The sequence below is a fragment of the Maylandia zebra genome, linkage group LG16, assembly GCF_041146795.1.
Source record: "Maylandia zebra isolate NMK-2024a linkage group LG16, Mzebra_GT3a, whole genome shotgun sequence".
NCBI lineage: Eukaryota > Metazoa > Chordata > Actinopteri > Cichliformes > Cichlidae > Maylandia > Maylandia zebra.
In genome coordinates, this window is record NC_135182.1 from 21,530,728 (window position 1) to 21,551,361 (window position 20,634).

At 39.4% G+C, this 20,634-nt stretch overlaps 1 protein-coding gene and 3 long non-coding RNA genes across 4 annotated transcripts in view; 1 reads left to right on the top strand and 3 right to left on the bottom strand.

The window, feature by feature from the left end:
- The window catches only part of LOC101476829 (sodium channel protein type 3 subunit alpha), a 34,636-nt gene extending 28,831 nt beyond the window's left edge, over window positions 1-5,805 (bottom strand). The window contains exons 1-4 of the mRNA XM_076875025.1: window positions 5,722-5,805; window positions 5,514-5,642; window positions 5,211-5,290; window positions 3,181-3,384 (exon numbers count right to left, since the gene is read on the bottom strand). Coding sequence (XP_076731140.1) covers window positions 3,181-3,384; window positions 5,211-5,290; window positions 5,514-5,642; window positions 5,722-5,792 — 484 coding nt within the window. The 5' untranslated portion in view covers window positions 5,793-5,805. The remainder of the gene's footprint in view (window positions 1-3,180; window positions 3,385-5,210; window positions 5,291-5,513; window positions 5,643-5,721) is intronic.
- On the top strand, window positions 1,414-7,452 carry LOC143412991 (uncharacterized). Its single transcript, XR_013093535.1, has 3 exons — window positions 1,414-1,754; window positions 3,263-3,317; window positions 7,060-7,452. It is a non-coding gene; the product is annotated as an uncharacterized LOC143412991 (long non-coding RNA).
- Window positions 6,270-19,371, bottom strand: LOC143412990 (uncharacterized). Its single transcript, XR_013093534.1, has 3 exons — window positions 18,974-19,371; window positions 9,715-10,035; window positions 6,270-6,390 (listed from the first exon to the last, which is right to left on the bottom strand). It is a non-coding gene; the product is annotated as an uncharacterized LOC143412990 (long non-coding RNA).
- Window positions 15,455-18,083, bottom strand: LOC143412932 (uncharacterized). Its single transcript, XR_013093442.1, has 3 exons — window positions 17,951-18,083; window positions 16,699-16,793; window positions 15,455-16,544 (listed from the first exon to the last, which is right to left on the bottom strand). It is a non-coding gene; the product is annotated as an uncharacterized LOC143412932 (long non-coding RNA).
- Window positions 19,372-20,634: the final 1,263 nt, after the last annotated feature.

Genomic DNA, 20,634 nt, shown 5'->3' on the forward strand with positions numbered 1-20,634 from the left:
AGGGGAACAGAGGGAACATGAAACACAGAGATGAGAGTAACTAAATGTGGCACAAAGGGAAACTAAAGGCTACAGAAAAGTATATAACACATGGAGACAAATAAGGAAAACATGAATAACACTAAATCAAAGAATATTCATTCAGAGCCTGAACACAAATACCGGGTTGCAGACCCAGGACCTTGACATTCTTACTCTATGGCCCACGATTTATTTGAATTAAGAAGACATCTATCACTATTACTATCAAACTATTTTGGTACAGTGACCACCAAGCTAGGTGAGTGGCTCCAGCAGATCCCAGGAACAACATCCAAGGTCTCTGCTGGGAAGAGTGCAGTCCTAGAAGCAGCAAAGATACTGATCAGGACCCTCAAGCTTTCTTCTTCCTGATTTTGCTCTCACTCGGTATAGCTACATTTATCACTACAGCTATCTTCCTCTGCTTGCCCACCACTACTACACTACCACTCAAAAGTTTTAGAACACCCCAATTTTTTTATTGAAAAATATGCAGATTATTGTTTCTTTCCACTCTGAAATGAAAGCATACTACAAATAAGCACAACTCTGAGGCTTGACTCAGATGAATTTTCTCTCAGCAGCAGAGGTAGCTCTTGGTCTTTCTTTCCTGGAGCGGTCCTTATGTAAGCCAGTTTTGTCGTAGCGCTTGATCAGCTACAAATACCCCCACATATGGTGGAATGGTCTCTTACATAAACAGGCAGGGGGGAGCATGCCACCTTCTCCTGTTAAAACTGACTCTCTCTCTCTCTTATATATATATATATATATATATATATATATATATATATATATATATATATACACAGGAACATCTGTGCCGAGTATAACCTGGAAGTCCCGAGGTCAAAATGGGAGATGCCCCCAAGGGTGGTGGAGAATGACCGAGCTAAGATCCTGTGGGACTTCCAGATACAGACAGACAAAATGGTGGTGGCTAACCAACCGGACATAGTGGTGGTAGACAAACAGAAGAAGACGGCCGTAGTGATTGATGTAGCGGTTCTGAATGACAGCAATATCAGGAAGAAGGAACACGAGAAGCTGGAGAAATACCAAGGGCTCAGAGAAGAGCTCGAGAGGATGTGGAGGGTGAAGGTAACGGTGGTCCCCGTGGTAATCGGAGCACTAGGTGCGGTGACTCCCAAGCTAGGCGAGTGGCTCCAGCAGATCCCGGGAACAACATCGGAGATCTCTGTCCAGAAGAGCGCAGTCCTGGGAACAGCTAAGATACTGCGCAGGACCCTCAAGCTCCCAGGCCTCTGGTAGAGGACCCAAGCTTGAAGGATGAACCGCCCGCAGGGGCGTGCTGGGTGTTTTTATATATATATATATATATATATATATATATATATATATATATATATATATATATTAGGGGTGCAACGATATTCGTATCGATATTGAACCGTTCGATACAGTGCTTTCGGTTCGGTACGCATATGTATCGAACAATACAACATTTGTAATTTATTTTATCAACTTTCCTTCTGACGATGCTGTCTGTGTTGAGCGCTCAGTGAATCTGCGTTCGACTACTCCGCCTAGGCTGCACTGTCGAGCGCAGATCCACTGAGCGCTCAACACAGACAGCATAGTCAGGAGGAAGAGCGCAGGGCAAGCTAGCGAGACAGAAGTTAAGCTCTCCTTGCAAGATGGACCTCCCCCACTCTCATTCAGATCTGGCGTTTGGAATTATTTTGGTTTTCATGTGACGTATGACCCTGAAGGTAAGCGAGTCATGGACTAAAGTAAAACAGTACGTTGGATGTGCCATGCAATGCTTAATTACATTGGTGTGAACTAGTGTGTTAGCGCAGTTAGCTCGTTAACGTGTTGGCCGTCTAGCCCCATGCACGGGGTGATCGGCGGTAGCTCGTTAACGGAGATTTGCCGTGTTGTGGCGTTAAGGTCATTTCAACGAGATTAACCTGAAAGCACTAGTGGGAACACAACGAATATGACTGCACATTTACGCCGACATCATCCTAGTGCAAAGACAAAAACAACAAGCATGCTACTAACTTTAGCCGAGTCATTTAGACAGCTGTTAGCACGTGATTCTCCTTATGCTGCTGAGAATATAGCCCAGAAGAAGCGGATAGTATAGCTTTTATTTTGGAAAGAGACATTTCTCTGTAATAAACTCTCTTTTCCAAAGATGAGTGATTCCTCAATCAGATACAGGGCTTGCAAAATCGCTAGCCTGACGTCCTGGAGCTAGCGATCTTTCCAGTCGGGCTACAAAAATCTATCTCTTCCCTGCCCGTCGGGCTATTGTAGGAAAAATATATGTCAATGCTTTTGCATTCTTTCAGAAATGTAGCTGGGTAATTATGTCATTGGCATCGGTGAGCCACTGTCAATATGTGACATATTGAAATCGCGTTTGAATTTGCGCGTTTTTTTGCTTTCACTTTGCAATGACAGCACTGATCTGTGAGTGATGATAATTTGTGCACCAATTCCTCTGACATCGTCTTATTAATCGTTAGCTTACTATGCAAACATGACAAGTGAAATCTCCCGCAGCAAGCTTAAACATGTGAGAGGTTGATCGCGCAGAGAATCGCTGAGCTTATGTGAGTCCGTGTGTAAAAGTAGCAGTATATATATTTTAGTTCTGCTGAGCCAAATAAGACAGGTCGGGGTGAAGAAGTGACAGCCAAAGAAAAGCTTACCACAAAACGGAGAAGTTATGACAAATGAGACTATAAGGCAAAAAGAAAGTGCAGCTTTATGGTTTCATAGACAAAAGAATTTCTGTGGCTGCAATATGACGAGCTAAATAACCAGGGCTGCACATAAGTGGTCCGCAGGTGCGCATTCGCTGTCAAAATAAAAAACGCGCACAAGGGTTAGGGTTAAATTTAAAAACTGTACTTTTGAGTTAAAATATATATTTATAATTTTAATAAATGACAAATTAAAGAGGCATGAACATTTTTTTGTATCGAAAAAATATCGAACCGTGACACCAAAGTATCGAACCGAACCGAACCGTGAATTTTGTGTATCGTTGCACCCCTAATATGTATGTGTATATATATATATATATATATATATATATATATATATATATATATATATATATATTTGTGTGTGTGTACTGTGACAGTGTTAAAAAAGCATTAAAGAGGAAAATCAAATACTCACTCATGTTTTCAAAGTCCACAGTCGCATTTGTGTTATTCCAATAACCTTTTGAAAAATCTTCTCGTATGCACTTATTTTTCAGATTGCCCATAAACAGTTGTAACCCTATTAGGGCAAAGACGCTCAAGCAGAAAACGGTGAGACTCATCACATCAGTGAGTTTCTTCACAGACTGGAACAATGCACTAATGATGGCTTTTATGCCTGTCAAACACAAAATTGATTACAGTCAGTTAAGAAACAGTAAATATTATTAGCATGTATAAGCAAACAATACAAAGTGATGCCAGTGGATTTTATCTTTAGAAACACTTACTGTCAACAATGGCGTCTTTATTCAATATATTCTTTTTCCTTGTTCAATGGTGCCGCCATTATTCAATCCATTTTTGGAAATTTTAGAAGGCTTTGTAGCTGTATTTATAGCATATTTCATTTGAGCTATAGGTCTGTGAAGGTTCTCAGTCATCCAGGTCATCGTAGTCAAAGGAGCTTGCAAAGAAAAGCGTCTGGACTTCTTTAAGTTGCTTGAAGACGTTTCACCTCTCATCCGAGAAGCTTCTTCAGTTCTAAGGTCAAATGGTGGAGAGTCCCAGATATAAACCTAGTGGGAGTAACCCCCCACAGAGGGACAAAAGGACCCCCTGATGATCCTCTAATCGCCTGAGCCAAGGTGTGAAACTGGGCGTGGGTCCCAATAAGCCAGAGTTTCGGGTGAGCTCATTGTGAAACCTGGCCCCAACTTATCATGCGAATTCCTGAGGTCAGATGGCCCAGGATGTGAGTGGGCGTTAAGGCGTCTGGGAAGGGATCTCAAAACTGGATTATAGATGGCAGAGAGTTGGTGTCGTAAACCCCCGCCTCTATTCAAAGATGGTCGCTCACAGTGGACATAGATGGCTTCTTTCACTCCTCTTTCAAACCATCTGTCCTCTCTGTCCAAAATGTGAACATTGGCATCCTCGAAAGAGTGTCCTTTATCCTTAAGATGCAGATGGACTGCTGAGTCTTGTCCTGTGGAGGTGGCTCTTCTGTGTTGTCCCATGCGCTTGTGAAGTGGCTGTTTGGTCTCTCCAATGTAGAGGTCTGGGCATTCCTCGCTGCACTGTACAGCATACACCACATTGTTAAGACACCAACTCTCTGCCATCTATAATCCAGTTTTGAGATCCCTTCCCAGATGCCTTAATGCCCACTGGGACATCTGACCTCAGGAATTCGCATGATAAGGTGGGGCCAGGTTTCACGATGAGCTCACCCGAAACTCTGGCTGATTGGGACCCACACCCAGTTTCACACCTTGGCTCAGGCTATTAGAGGATCATCAGGGGGTCCTTTTGTCCCTCTGTGGGGGGAAACTCCCACTAGGTTTATATCTGGGACTCTCCACCATTTGACCTTAGAACTGAAGAAGCTTCTCGGATGAGAGGTGAAACGTCTTCAAGCAACTTAAAGAAGTACAGACGCTTTTCTTTGCAAGCTCCTTTGATTTCATTTGAGCATTCATGGACTTAGAATGAGAGCACTCTTTGTCTTTTTTATTGCCATCTATAGAACCAGTCATAAGATGACATGCATCCTAAGTCATGTAAGCCAACTTATCATTTATTAACATGTATTTTCTAACTCGAGATTGATTTATCTAAGAAATCTGAATGTGTCTATAAGCCAGAAAACAGTAAAATGGAAGACATGCCTTCACCAATAAGACACTAATAAGACCACCCTTTATGGAATAGTATGGCTTCTTTAACCATATGAAAAGTGGGTGGAGGCTAAATTATACTATAAACTAGTTAGAGATCCAAGTGGTAGAGCAGTACATGGTTTTGCATTTTGCTCCATGGACAAACAAAATTGCACAGTTCACAGAATAACTGTGCAAACAAAATTAGCTCTTCTTGTGTAGCTCACAGAAAGGTCCACAGTTAAGCGAGAGGAAAATATCCACGCACCAAAAGGGATCCAATTAATTATTATATATAATTATTAAAACATAAAAGAACAAAACAAAAATGGTAACTGCTTACCTGGAATGACAGAAACTGCTTTGAAAGCTCTTAGTACTCTGAATGTCCGAAGGACTGAAACATTGCCCAGGGGTACATACCTGCAAGAACAATTATAATTATTTTAGAAAATTTACAGAGATGACAGTAGGTGTAACATAGAACCATGCAAAAACAGTAATAATGAAGCTACAGTCAGTACCAAAAAATAACACCAACAAGCAATGTCTCTGTTTATAAAAGCCTGATTTTTTTTTTCTTTGGCGAGTCAATTCCAGATGTGTGACAAAAACTACAAAAATAATGAAAAAGCCCTGTACTTACGCCATGACAACGACAGAGAAATCCAGCCAATTCCAGGGATCTCTTAGAAATGTGAACTTTCCTATACAGAACCCCCGAGCTAAAATTTTAACGAGGGATTCAAAGGTGTAAATCGCTGTAAATGTGTACCTGTTAGAAAAAGGAACACCAGTTACTCTTCACAGTATCTACACTGTGTGTATGTTATGTATGTTTGTAGAACACTTACTCCACGTTCTTTGCCCACTCAGGGGGATCGCTCAGTGTCATAAATGCACAGTTAGTGAGAATAGTGCACATGATCACCACGCTGAACAATTTACAGGCTGTTGTCAAGGAAGTAACAGATTTTGTTGTGAAAGTATTTTTTTTCCCGTATAAATAAAGTAACAACGTGAACATGTAACCCTGGGCTTATCTCCAAAAGTTGATTCTGTTCATCTGGACGTAGCGTTTTGTGGGAGAAACATTTCGTCACTCATCCAAGCTGACTACAGTTTTCCCCAATCTTATAAACAGCACATTTGCATAATGACTGAAGGAACAATGGGCTTGGAGGTCAGTAATCTTAATTATGCAAATTCTCATGACCATTGATCATCAACCGCTGACCAAAACCCACTGATCAAAGACCACTGATCAATGGCCATGAATCAACTTTTGGAGATTTACTTTCCTGGATGATTGAGAATGCATCAAAACCCTGGGCTTACATCAGCAGACAGCTCAGCATCAACATTATTCATGCGTATCAGATTCATATCCCAATAAAAGGATATGAGTGTACTAGAATCTGAATTGATAGCCTTCGTAGAGGGTTGAAGGCACTCAGGAGGTACAAGGCTGCACTGGCATTGAAGCGAAAAATGACCTTTCCTTTGTTTAATACAATGAAAGTCTGGGAGAGAAAAGACAGAAATTTATACATCTTTATACTCTTATACATATGGATACTCTTTCGCTGTCTTGCATTGTATCATTATAATTTACATCTATATAACATATAATACTTGCAAAAGTGTTGAGCCACTTTTTATATTTAAAATTTTTAAATATTGAGAGATTTATTGAGACATCTGCAAACATATATAGAAATACAATATATAAGGCAAGTTTGTCAATATTTGGTATGACCACCTTTATTTTACAGCTTGAAATGTCTTAGGCAAGCTTTCATTGGAATTGCTTTAAGTAGTCTTCAGACATAGTTCTTGAGGGAGCTTCCAATGCTCTTCTTTGGATGTTGGCTGCTTTTTCTTCTGTTCTGTCAAGATGATCCCAAACTGCTTCAGTAATCTTAAGCTTTGGGCTCCTAGGAGACCTGATAGTATTTCACTGTGTGTTTTCCAATCTGGGTATGCTTTTACTTCATTGTTAGTGTGTTTGGGATCATTGTCATGCAGAAAAATGTGAATGATTACTAGTCATGCGCTTTCCAGATGGTATAGGAAGGTATAAGAAAATCTGTCAGCACATTTCTGTGTTCATAATTACATTAAATTTGACAAGATCTCCACCACCACTGGCTGAAATGTAGCTCTGACAGAGACTTCACCATGTTTTACAGATGGCTGTTTATGAAGTCAACAACCAGATGCTTTGCTCAGGTCCTGTGTCAGGATTTATTCTGGCTGGATTTTTTCCTATTTGTTAAGGGCAGATGTGACGTGACAAACGGAGATGAAGGGTGATGATGAAAAGAAAGCAATCTGAGCCACGGTCTGAGTAACTCTCCATCACTCAAGGCACCTACACATGGACTTTATACTCAAACCTTGTCACTATTTCCAAGGCATTTTGAAGACACCCCTGCATATATTCCTCTAGTTTGTATATTTTCCTCTTGATTGTGTGTATCTCTCCTGTTTGTTATTTATTCCTCACCTTACTATTTATATTGAATTTTTGCACAGTTTGCTTGGAACACCCATAAATTCATTGTACATGTACAATGACAATAAAGAGCTATTCTGTTTTATTCTTTTTCTATTCTTATGGTGGAGTCATAAACACTGACCTTAAGTGGGGAAAATAAGACTTGCGGTTCTTTGGATGTATTCTGGGGTCTTTTGTGACCTCTTTCATGAATGATCGATGCGCTCTTGGGGTAATTTTGTCATCAGTTATTAAGTTTAGGGGGCAATCTGTTTTTCATACATGTCCATATAGGTTTGGATTTTTTTGAAAATGAGTGTAAAACCAGCCAATGACCAAAGAAAATTTTTCAGGAAGCCTTGAGAACTATTGCTCAACACCACTTGCAAGAATTACAAGTGACAAGAAAGTCTGATTCCTTGAAAGCAAAAAGTCCAAACCTCCACTAAGGCAGCTCTGTGCAGTTATTTACTATTAAGGAAACCGCATTATGTTTGTACATCTTCATTTTATTTTCTTTCTTCTTTTTAAATGTATTTTAAGATGTTTTTAGTGTGGTAAAAGCAAGTACATAGTGCAGCCATTTGTTATTTGCCCTGTTGAAACACATTTTAATATACTTGGCATAATGTAAAGCATACTTATTTTCTATTCTTTTTTAATCTATGTAGACTAATTTTCTTTCGCTGACAATACTTTCTTTATAAATATAATACATTCTATATCACATGATGTAAAATGATGAAAACATAAAAGTGAGATCAGAGGTCACATAAAGTATGGAGTAATGTGAAATTTAGAATCCCCATATACTAGTGTCCTTTCCTAAATTTTGCTAATACAAACATTTTATGAAAGTTCAAACATCTGACCTCTAATTAGAGGTCAAATAAGGTCAAAGTAATGTGATATTACCATGTATCTGTCATGCGGCGGCTATGTGAAGGCAAGAGAGGACCCAAATGCACGGCTCAAGACACGCGGGATAAACTCAAAAGGCAGGTCTTTATTAATAGGAACATAAGAAGTGATACAAAACTATACTGGGAGAAACTAAAGCTGAGGCGCTGGGAAGTCACAGGGGAACGCACACAACCTAGAGCAGGTGTCAAACTCTGTCCCTAATTACATTTGGCCCGCGAAGCCATACCAAATTACTATTAGAGCTGGCCTACTGGTATTATACAGTTAATATATATATTGTTTAGTATTAAGCTTTGCTTGTTCCATATTCAGTTTTTCAGCAAAACGTGTTTGAGTCCATAAGAAAAGATTCATTCTTATATCTAGAGGAAGATTTTTTTTTTTTTCCAATAAATATTAATGTTAGCCCGCGACTTTGTTCCAGTTTTGAATTTTGGCCCACTGTGTATTTGAGTTTGACACCCCTGACCTAGAGGGACAACGCAACACGGAACAAAGGGATACTCTGACATAAATACACAGAAGGTAATGAGGGAAGTGGGAACACACGGGGAACACAGCTGAGGACAATTACTCATGACCGAGCGGGGAGGACACGAAACTGAAAATACTGACACCAAGATGTGGACCTTAAACACAACACAGTACACAGAGAAAGAGGCAGAGAGAGAGAGAGGCAGAGAACAAGGATGAATACACAAGGGGATGAGGAGAACACAGAACACAAAGGACAGGAACACGGTACCATAACAAACACCACAATAAAAGCATGGACACAGGGGGAATCCAAATACCAAACCAAACAATCCAATGAACATAAGGAACAAAATACAATACCACAGGAAAACTAAGAACACTGGGTCAAAATGACCCAGGACCATGACAGTATCATTCCCTGTATACCTATATTTTGTCAATACAATCAGTGCCAGCAAGAAATGTAGTTTTGAATTTTAAATAGCTCTTTAAAGCAGTATTTTTATTTTAACCTTCAGATCAATATTAAAACAGAGTCAGATCAAAAGTGTTTACAGACAGAATGACACATGCACATATCAAAAACATTACCTCCTTTGCAGTGGTAATCAAGTGTGGTTCAAGACTTTTGCACACTACTGCCAGCTGACTAAGATATAAGAGTAGTTATATCTTGCTTACTAAATGTCAGCAATAATTAATAAGCACCTTTATATATTGATGACAAATGTCATTAAAATCATTTTTACATTTTAAAGCCAAAAGTACCATAATAATACCTGCATGCAGTGTCACAAATGATGACTTAATCTAAATGGAAAAATGTTTTCTTTGTCACAATAGCCTTCTTCCTTATGAGGCACAATCCAATCCTGATTCTCTTGTGTTCAGAGCAGTGATCTAAACTTTGAGCTTAGTGCTCAAGGTTAAATTCAAACAAACCTACCTTCTGATTATTGTAGTAGGGATCCAGGTCCTCCAGTGGTATCGACACCAGGCCATCTGGAATGTCCCCATATACAAGGGGGAGTGATTTGCCTTCCTTTAGGTCACGGCTGGGTGTAAGCTTAATTTTATTTTTGCATTCTTCCTTCTTTTGTTTGGGTTTCTTGGCATTCTCTTCAGCAATCCGTTTTTCGATGGCTTTAAGGGACTCGCGACTAAAGGGACGGAAGCTGTCTGGACTTGGTGGCATAAACAACTGTGCCACATTTTGCATCTTGCTACACCTTCAGAATGAACAGCTAGCTTCCAACAAGAAAAAAGTCTGTAGGGTTAGAAAATATATGATAAACAGAACAGCATAAACAGCAGAGTTATATTGTCTTTACATCCATTATTTGGCTAAAAGATGCAAATGAAAACTTGTTATGTTATGGCTTGCCTCTCACTAATCACTTGCAATTCAACAGATTTTTACTGACCAATTGTTTTAATGTAGAATAGAGGAAGGTAGGTTTGTTTCTCTTCTTTGATTGGAGGAAAACTGGGGGTATTATGAGCTGTCATGCACCTGTCAAGTTCCTTTCAGCTGTGGTAAAATTAGATCTACTAATAGGTCTGACTGGTACGATGTGTTAGAAATACCTATGCACTATTAAATATGAATGCTGGGGTTGTGATTTGGTGCTATATAAATAAAATGTAATTGAACTGAAGTTGAGTTCAATTGAGCTGAACTAAAAAGCCCCACAGATTGCTTACTATCTGTCTGGGTTCCTCTCTCTGGCTTTAGCATGATACAAATGCAATCGCAATTGTCACAAACTCAATGGTCTATCAATTGTCCTCGTTACTCAGTTTTACCTTTGTGGTTTAATGTGTGTGTGAAACGAAAGGCAACAAAAAAAAAGCTTCGAGTTTGAATGTACTCTCTTTCTCCAAGAGCAGAAATGGGTAATAATGAAATACAAATACTTTGTTACTTTGTACTTTAGGTTTAAGACATTTGCTGGGAGTAATTGCGCTTCACTGGACACTTTCAAGCATCACACTAATTTGAACCTAAATGGAGGAAGCCACAACGTATAAAAGACAGCCTCTAGTGTATCCATCACCAGTTGTTATCTCAATGAAGAAAAGAAAAAGGGAAAAAAACCAACAAACAACCCCCCCCCCACACACACACACACATAATTTATGCATCATTTATAGAAGTACATTCAGGGGTTAAAGTGGGCTGGAATGATCCAGAACAGCGTTTTGGTACTGATCTGAGTAGCTTGTGGTCATGGCACTTACGCATCTCTCTAGGGTCACACAAGAGGATAAAAGGGAGTAATGTTTTTTTAAGTGGCAATTAAACACGGAAGCAAATTTCAAACAGCTCAACAAATATCAAAAAACGCACACACTGTTTCTGTTCAGTGTGTTGCACAATCTGTCTGTAAGCTAAAGGTACAGCTGCTTTATTTCCTTGGGAGAAAGTCAGATAGTAGCTCTATTGTGTAGCAGTTTACATCTGGTGTAAAAATCTAACACATCATATATAGGGGATGACCCCCTATTAATAAGGGGGCAGCTAAAAGTTACTTTTTTAGAAAATGTGCTATAACTTCACCAGAGATTAAGAAACATATAATACAGAACAGGCAAGGATGGGTGGCTGTAGCTCAGGTGGCAGAGCAGGTCAGCCACTAATCAGAAGGTCAGTGGTTCGATCCCAGGCTGCCTCCTGGCTGCATGCCAAATATCCTTGGGCAAGATACTAACCCCATGTTTGCCTACTGGTGGTGGTCAGAGGGCCCGGTGGCGCCAGTGTCCGGCAGCCTCCCCTCTGTCAGTGTGCCCCAGGGCAGCTGTGGCTACAATGTAGCTTGCCATCGCCAGTGTGTGAATGTGTATGTGAATGGGTGAATGACTGAATGTAGTGTGAAGCGCTTTGGGGTCCTTAGGGACTAGAAAAGCGCTATCCAAATGCAGGCCATTTACCATTTACCAAGGAAGAAAAGTGATTGTTTTTAAAGGTAAGGACTGCTCAGTCAGATTTGATGAACTGGAAGCTTTTATGTGATGCCCTCCTTCATTCTACAGGGGGTTTTTTTTGTTGTTGTTGTTGATGTTGTAAAAGTAGTCAGAATCAGAAAGACTTTATTTATCCCCAAGGAGCAATTACGATACAACAGAGCAGCATGATGTTGAAGATAAGGACAGGGCATAAACAGGTAGTGTTTGACCACACCGTAATCCAATACGCTCACGAACAGTATTTGAATAAATAATATCGTACTGTAGAAAGTGGTGTTTTGTTGTCAGAGGGCAGAAATAACGAAGTAGAAACACTTTTTTTTATCTGTACATTACTGGAGTATTTATTTTTCTGATAACTCTTTAATTTTACTCCCTACCTTTATAAACAAATATCTGTACTTTCTACTACATTTTCAAAATGGACTTGTTACTTTAGGTTCAAGAGCATCATTTATAGCGTTTAAGAAAGTGCAGGTGACTGTAAGTTGTGTTTACACTACTTCAGCATCTAGCTAACTCTACAGAAGAGGTGGAAGCATGAAGTGAGTGATGTTTCTTTTTAACTGGCAGGTAATTCAGCATTTCTATCAGCTTAACAAACATCAGTAAGTAGACAAACTGTTTGGTTGCATTTTGTCGCATGGTGAGTTGCTAGCTAAAGATCCAGCTGCTGTATTATATAAATAAACCAATACTGTATAAAGGGAATTAAAAAGCAGAAACATGATTTTCTGCAAACATAAAATAAACTTTGATTTCCTGTAGCTCAGCCTGCAGTGAGTAACCTCTAAACAGGAATGCATCATTCTGTCAGCGTACAGCTCATTATGCACAGCTTAAGATATGAGCCACTTCAAAGCTTCAGTATCACTTCTTTAGTTTATCAGTAACCAATCTTTAATATTTAATTTTGTATGACCTCAAAGTGTGTTTTTGTACTTAGATGAGATAAGAGGTGGTTTGTGATAGATTTCAACTGCATGCAACATATGTCAAAAAACAACAATAAAAGCAAAAACTAAACCCTTTGATTGAATGTACATCCCATCCCATATCACATTTTTTAAAGAAAACAGAAAAGGCAAAAATCTATAAATAATATCAAGTACAGTCAAAGGTCAAAGTCAAATAAAATAATCTAAACTAAGGCATAAACAATTGACCTTTTCTCTGTTGTCTCTTAATAGGAGGCAATTTTTTTTGTGTTGCTGAAAACAGACATTATGATGTTTTACACATTAATTAATATTAATGATAATTCAGTGTCCAGCCTAATAAACCTCTTTTTTATATTTTAAAATATTAATGCCATTTAATAAAATTTCATACATTAAAAAATATATTATATATTTCACTTTCAATCTGAAAAATGTTAAGAAAGCTTTGAAATTAATATGCCTTTAGACTCCCCCCTGTTTGTTCATCTGCATATTTTAATACGACATCTTGAGGCTTACTGCAGATTTTTCGCTGTGTAAAAAACAAAAGGGCAGTGGATGGAGCATCAACAAAATTTGCTTTTCTTCGTCTCAGCGTTTCTTGATGAGGTGCTTTGATGAATAACTCCCGCTAACATTTTCCCAGTAAAGGTTTTAGTGGTGATTACAGGAACAGCGCAGCTGTTATGGATCATGTTTTCATTCACTCTGAGCTCAGCTCACCATGTCGGTAACGGCTCCACGTCTTTGCTCTTCTATGGAATCAGAACGATGCCAACTTGAAACGAAACCGAAAAAAATATTGAAACTGAAAAAAAATATTGTAACTGAAATAAATGTACTGAAAAATGTTGTATTGAAACCGGAAAAAAAAATTGATAGTGAAAAACAATTAATTGAAACTGTAATTTTTTTTGTTTTCGCTTACAATTTTTTTTTTCAGTTTCAATCCATTTTTCGGTTTCAAACCATTTTTCAGTTTCACTCTGCTGGCACTGTTTTGGCGTCCGGGGGCGCGCTGGGAGGGCGGGGATTCCGACCCGCATGTATTTGCATATATTATAATGCTGACCAATGACTGGAGAAAACACTGACGACGCGGCTGCAGTCACGGACAAACTTGCACGTGTCTGTTCGGGAATGGCAGATGCTGAGAGGTCCAGCGTTTACATTACCGACTATTTCAAAGTGACAGCCTGAGGTGTTCTTCAGTAAATTGGACTACCGGACAGGAGGACCTGAGGCCCCACCGCAATATTTTTGGTAAATTAAATGTGTTTTTTAAGATAATCCATAATTTAGGTCCTTAGCTAGCTAAAATGAGCACTCGGCTTTCGGAGAAACTTGTTTTGTAAAGTTTGTTTAGCTAACCCCTGCAGGTGAATGAATTTACCATGACTAAAGAAATCAAGAGAAACGCACCGGGCTGCTTAGTGACTAACCACAGTTACTGTACTTTTATTATGAGTATTATACTGTAAGAGCAACAGGCTGGACTCTGCTTCTGCTCCTGTGCAGAGCTGATTATTAAATATGTGCAAACAGCAGCATGTTTTCTGTCGCTTTCCACATGTGGAAGGACATTAACGCCAACTTTTAAAAACCTTCAGTAACCCCTCATTAGTCAATAGCTATGGATTAAATAGCAAAGCCCGATACTTATGTACTGAAACCAACTACTTCTGCTTGTCAGCTTAAGTTAAAATGTTACATTTTTCATCTGATTGTGGTGTATTCATAATTGTCTCTGGTACATTTGTTGTATGGGCAGTATGTGTTCATTGTTTGATTGTGTAATTACATGTTACGCACTGGCAATGCATGCCGGGGGAATGGTAATACAGGAAGTAAAAGAGATGGTCTTACTGCACGCAGTGGTCCCGCGTACTTATTCAGATTCAGAGTAAGAATCACACACTGATTTTTTTTATAGCATTTTTTTTACTGAGTTTGATACAAATATTCAGGTTAAAAAACTGTCCGAATTATTTTTAATGAGTTATGTTCACAAAGTCACATGTGCAGTACTCTGTACAGCTTGCATCCTTTAGGACAGCGGTCCCCAACCCCCGGGCCTCGGACCAGTACCGGTCCGTGAGCCGTTTGGTACCGGGCCGCGAGAGTTGAGGCTCAGGTGTGAAATGTATGGTTTTCAGGGTTTTTTATGGGTTTTCAGCGTTATTTTGTTATCGTTTTTATCGTTAACTTGGTTTTCCTGGGTCTTTTGTGTGTTATGAATAAATCTTCTTTTTTTCGGTACCGGTACTGGTTTTATTTTGTTGTATTTATCTGCGACACCTTAAAAGGTCGGTCCGTGAAAATATTGTCGGGCATAAACTGGTCCGTGGCGCAAAAAAGGTTGGAGACCGCTGCTTTAGGACAAATAACTTGAAACATTAATATTTCTTGTTCAATACTGAGCTGATAACACCTCCGTATGTTGTGACCAGGATGCAGCAGCAGACTGAACCTCGACTGAAACCTGCTCCATCATCTCATCTTTGCAGATGTCCATTTATAAAGCATCAACAACTCAAAGGTAAACATGATATTAGAAAATGTGTTAGTATATAAGGCCTTTAAAACAAATAAAAAATAAACAGCTGTCGGCAGAACTGTAGGACTGAACAACTTCAGATCCCGAGTGTGTGAGGACAGAGAAGGATCAGCTCTATTTCAGATTTGAGATAAACTTTATATTTCAGTGTTACACCCCGGCCTAGGCAACCGGCGTGCAACTTCCACAAAAATAATCCCAAGACGAGATTTAAAGCAAGATACGACATTTATTTACATCACCAAACACAAGGCGCCAAACTATTTACAACGGGGGGGGGGGGGGATCGCGACCATGACATACAGAAACACAGGGCTTAAATACATAGAAGGAGCAATTAGGGAATGGACCACAGGAGGGATACACGGCTGGGGCAAATAAGACCTGACGAGACAAGGAAACGTAAACTGAACACTAAGATAACACAGAATTTCAAAGTAAAACAGGAAACACATAACAGTCACGCCAAAACAAAAAGCCTAAAACAATACACTGCCAACGCCGAACCGTAACATTCAGTTTGTGATGATTCTGTTCTGTTTGTGATTACAGGAGCCATCCTCAGTTCAGACCTCAGCACCACCCAGTGACAGCAGACAGATCATCCTATGTCTTCAATCTTTGTAGTAACTCCAAAATTAACTGAAGAAAACAGTACAAAGGTTAAAGTACCACATGTGCTGTCAGTGAAAGCTGCAGCTGTTTTATTGATAAATTTAAAGACAAAAAGTCAAAAGGATTAATCACCCCTGTAACTGTGTCACTATACATCAGCATTAACAGTACCTCAGTTTGGTGTTTCAGAAAACTGCTGATCTCAGACCTGCACAACTTCTGTTTTAAACACTGAATGTACTCAGCTACATGAAGAGCACATGATGTTTTCTCTGACATAATTAAATAAAACCTGATTAAAGTCAAAGGTTATTACTTGTATTTGAACTAAAAACTTGATCTGGAATTTTTTCCCTGTTTTTTGACAATAGTGTGTTATTTATCATAAAGTAATTCAGAGTCATTCATACCAGAGTAACCAGAGAGCACAACATATATTTAACTTTCTACAGGACTTAAAGATATGATATTATGTCAAAGTCCAGACCCTCTGAGGATTATCGGAGTACTTCTAACATTACACAAAGCAAAGGTCTCCATCAGTGTTCATGAAATGCTGGGTTTATCCTTCTTGTGAGGGAGCTGCTGGTGAAGATCACGAGCCCTGCTTGATCCTGGCGACGAGTTTCAGTCTTCCTGGTGTTTCTGAAATGATGCCTCTCACTGTGGGTCAACAGAACATCTGGCACAGGACAGCTGTAATGAAAGAAATTGAAGAAGTTTTGGAAAAAAAAAAAAAAATCTTGGAAATGCCCTATATGCCGTATATGTGAGAAGCAGATTTTGTATTTACTTTTCTTTTGCCAATCAAGATAACTAGAAGTATAATTTTCACCATACAATTACTAACCTTGTCATCTCCTGCACTGTCTGTTTTGGGCTCTGGGCTTGTCCTTCCCAGCACTCATGAGACTGCTTTGATGCACTGTGGTATGAGGTGCTAACCTGTTGACAGTGTTGGGAAGGTTAATTTTAAAATGTATTCAGCCAAAGATTATAGAAGTAATGTATTCTGAATACTTTACAACTACATGAATGTACTATTGCTGTGTGATTTATTACTATTACTGAAGGCTACTCGCCATACCAATACCAACTAGATGTTAAAATCTTAATATAAATGAGTAACAGTAGGGTGGACATTAGGTAAGGCTGCACTTTTTGCAGCGATCTCGTGTAGAAAACTATTCAGCGCATATATAAAACAGGTCCGCGGCTCCGAACCGTAGTAAAGGGACCTCTGGCTAATATGTCAGGTCCGTGTCGGGCTCCTAGCTGAAAACTAGCTTTACTTTGTTGTCTGGGTCAAGTTTGCTAGCGAGAGACAGAGAGAGGCGTTGAAAGGCTGCTTATTGTTTCGGACCAAAACACGAACACGATGTACAGTCGAGTCTTAACAGCTTACTTACAGCTGGGCTCGTCAGACACTCTTTTTGGCTGCAGTGGTTATTATTATATTTACATGCTTCCAGCTCCCGTTTCTGCTCCGTAACAGCTCGTACTTTTCCTTTTTCTCCCTCCCTCGCTCACAGACACATAACGGGTATGGCAGTCCATTCTCCCTGCAGCACGGACTACACTGCCCATGAGGCTACATTGTTTAGGGCGATGCCTGTAACACTCTGCTATTGCCTTCATATTAAATCATTGTGTATAATAATTTTTAGAGGCTCTTATTGCGAGTTTTGTTTGGGTTTCCACCAGCGTGGAATTACCAAAAATAGAGAGACCATAGCCTAACATATGAAACAGGAAAATACCGCCATGTAATCCATTTATTTCAACAAACTAACTGTATTCTCAATATCACCTATTGAACAGTAACTGTAACGGATACATTTACTCATATTTTGTATTTTAAATACGTGCATCCAACACTGCCTGTTGATGAGATCTTGGGCCATTCAACACCGGCCTCCAACTCCTAAAGAGACACGGGTGTCCCTAAATTTAGCAAATATTAGCTTCAGGGTAGCTTGCTACGATGAATAGGCTAATACCAGCATTTTACCACAACTTCACCATACCTAGCTAAAAAAAACTAAACTAATGTCCAGTCCAGTGGGACAGCAAGGAAAGATGACAAAAAAATTATTACTTACTTGCGGTTTGGAGGGTCAAGCTGAAATTGAAGCAGGCATTGAAAGACGGGAAGAGAGAAAGATGGCAGCTTGGTCAGCACTAGTGGCCTCTATAATGTATGCAAATACATGCGGGCCGGAATCCCCCCCAGCGCGCACCCGGACGCCAAACCAGTGCCAGCAGAGTGACACTGAAAAATGGATTGAAACCGAAAAAAAAATTGTAAGCGAAAACAGTTTCAATTAATTGTTTTTCACTATCAATTTTTTTTGGTTTCGATACAAGATTTTTCAATACATTTATTTCAGTTACAATATTTTTTTTCAGTTTCGTTTCAAGGTTTCCATGATTCCATAGGCTATGGGCTGTAAATAAAATAGACGTGACAGTTCAGATATTCCATCCATTCACTTCCGCTTATCCTTTTCACGGTCGCGGGGGATGCTGGAGCCTATCCCTGCTGTCATAGGGCGAGAGGCAGGGTACACTCTGGACAGGTCGCCAGTCTGTCGCAGGGCCAACACACAGGGACATACAACCATTCACACCTATGGGCAATTTGGATTAACCAATTAACCCAGAGGTTCCCAAACTTTTTTTGCTAGGCCCCCCTTTGTTTTACAAGAAAAATGATCGAGCCCACCCCCCGCGCGCACGCACGCACACACACATCCTCCAACCACACACATCCATATTTTTCTCCATAGTGGTTTATTTCACACCTCAAACATTTAGTAAACAATTAAGCTAATAAAAGTAATCTGCAATAAATGACAGGTAGTAAGAAAATAAACGACTAACTCTTTTACACTACGTCCACACCTACACGGGTATTTTTGAAAACGCAGCTGTTTCGTCCACACCTAAATGGCGTTTCGAATCACCGAAAACGGAGATTTTTTCAAAACTCCTTTTTTGCATTTATGTGTGTGTGTGTGTCAGGCAATGTCAAAGGTATGTGCCTTTCACGTCAAGCTGTGCGCCACGTTATTGTTTACATGAGATGAATTTGTAGTGAAGTAGATTCTGGGGTAGGATCTCACCTGATGTCCAGGAATGCACCACTAACATCCACACCTTCCCAGTTGACAATTAGCGGGCTTATAAGAAACAGCTGCGCTTCACTACCAGAAGGAGGCATCTAAGGTGGCTGAGAGCATTAGGAAGCTAAGCACTGTAGATCTCTTCAGGAAAGCTTCTCAGTTTAGCCCTTTAGAGAGTGGTAAGTAGGACTCTTGCGTTTATCATAATGTGGCATATAGTAGGGTGGACCTTGACAACTGTTTCCTAGTGATGGGTAGATGAGGCCTCGTGAAGCGTTTCAGCACATTCCCCAAACTGTGTCGACACAGTTTTGCTCCATACTGACACCTGCTGGACCTTAAATATCATTGCAGGCAACTTACTTGAGACTCACAACAGACACTGATTCAATGACCTAGTCATACTTATATACACTGTATACACTGTAAGGTATTGTACTTTTCATGGAATCATTTTATATCTTCTATATTACAAATATTGTAGACATCTTTAAAATATATTATGAATGACATTAAGTGAAAATTAAAATGAAAGTATTGTGAATGTAATATTACCCATTTGACTCAGAGTTTATTATAAATTTCTATTCAGAAAAATAGGTTTATCCAATGTTTTTGCATTCAGTCTATTGTCAGGAAAATGTCAGGAGTAGTTAGTCATTACAACAAGTGTTTGTGAACTAAAAATCAAGAATGTGGGATACTCTTTGTCCATGATTTCAACAGCCCGGTACGTGCAACTGACACAGGGAAACCCAATTATGCAGGGGAGACCTAACTTGACTCAGCACCTTCTTGCTGTGCGGCAACAGTGCTAACCACCGTGCTGCCCCAGTTAAGATATTGATTCGGGGTTTTTTCATAGTGCATGTTTGAAGAATATCTACTCTTTTTCTTAAAATTTTTATTTAGTTGGGCTACATACTAAACTTGTAGGATAAAGTATTAGTCCTATATTGCTAATATCGATTTGTTATCAGTGATTTGGTTTAAAATTGGGGGCTGTGTGGGTTAAACTTTTCAAACCATCGGCGTAACTTTGTGCTGAACATTTGGGGGGGCAGGGGGTCAAAATCTCTGTCTAAATAAATCTGGGTAAATTCCCAGATGCTTAAACATGCAACTATTTTGCTGGTAATAACTGAAATGAGTAAAGAAAATTAACAGCCTATTTATACAAGATAATTCATAATTTTATTGGGGAGATCATAACCTCCCTGGAAATTACGCCCCTGATTCAGACACTTCCCCTAAAGATGTTTGTATTGCAGATCTGTTGGCTCACGTTTACATCGTTTAACACATTTGCTAAACAATGCATCAAAGCAAAGAAATAAAATATGCAAATATTTGTGCAACAGGGCAGTGGTTTGGGGGATGAGAGTTCACACTGTACAAACTGTCACACAGAATGAGAATTTAACTTCTAAATATTTAGTTTTGGTCAACCCTCACCTATTATACTGCACACCTGGAGATGACTACAATGAGGTTAGTGATTCATATAATTTCATTACATTCAAATAATATATTCTTCCAGCTTAAATGTTAAATGCTTTCGCGAAAAAACTGCCAGACTGCAATACAGTGTGGATAAGACCAAATAGGACACTCCCATCTCTAACTGACAACAATCTAATAATGGCATGAACAGTGAGGCA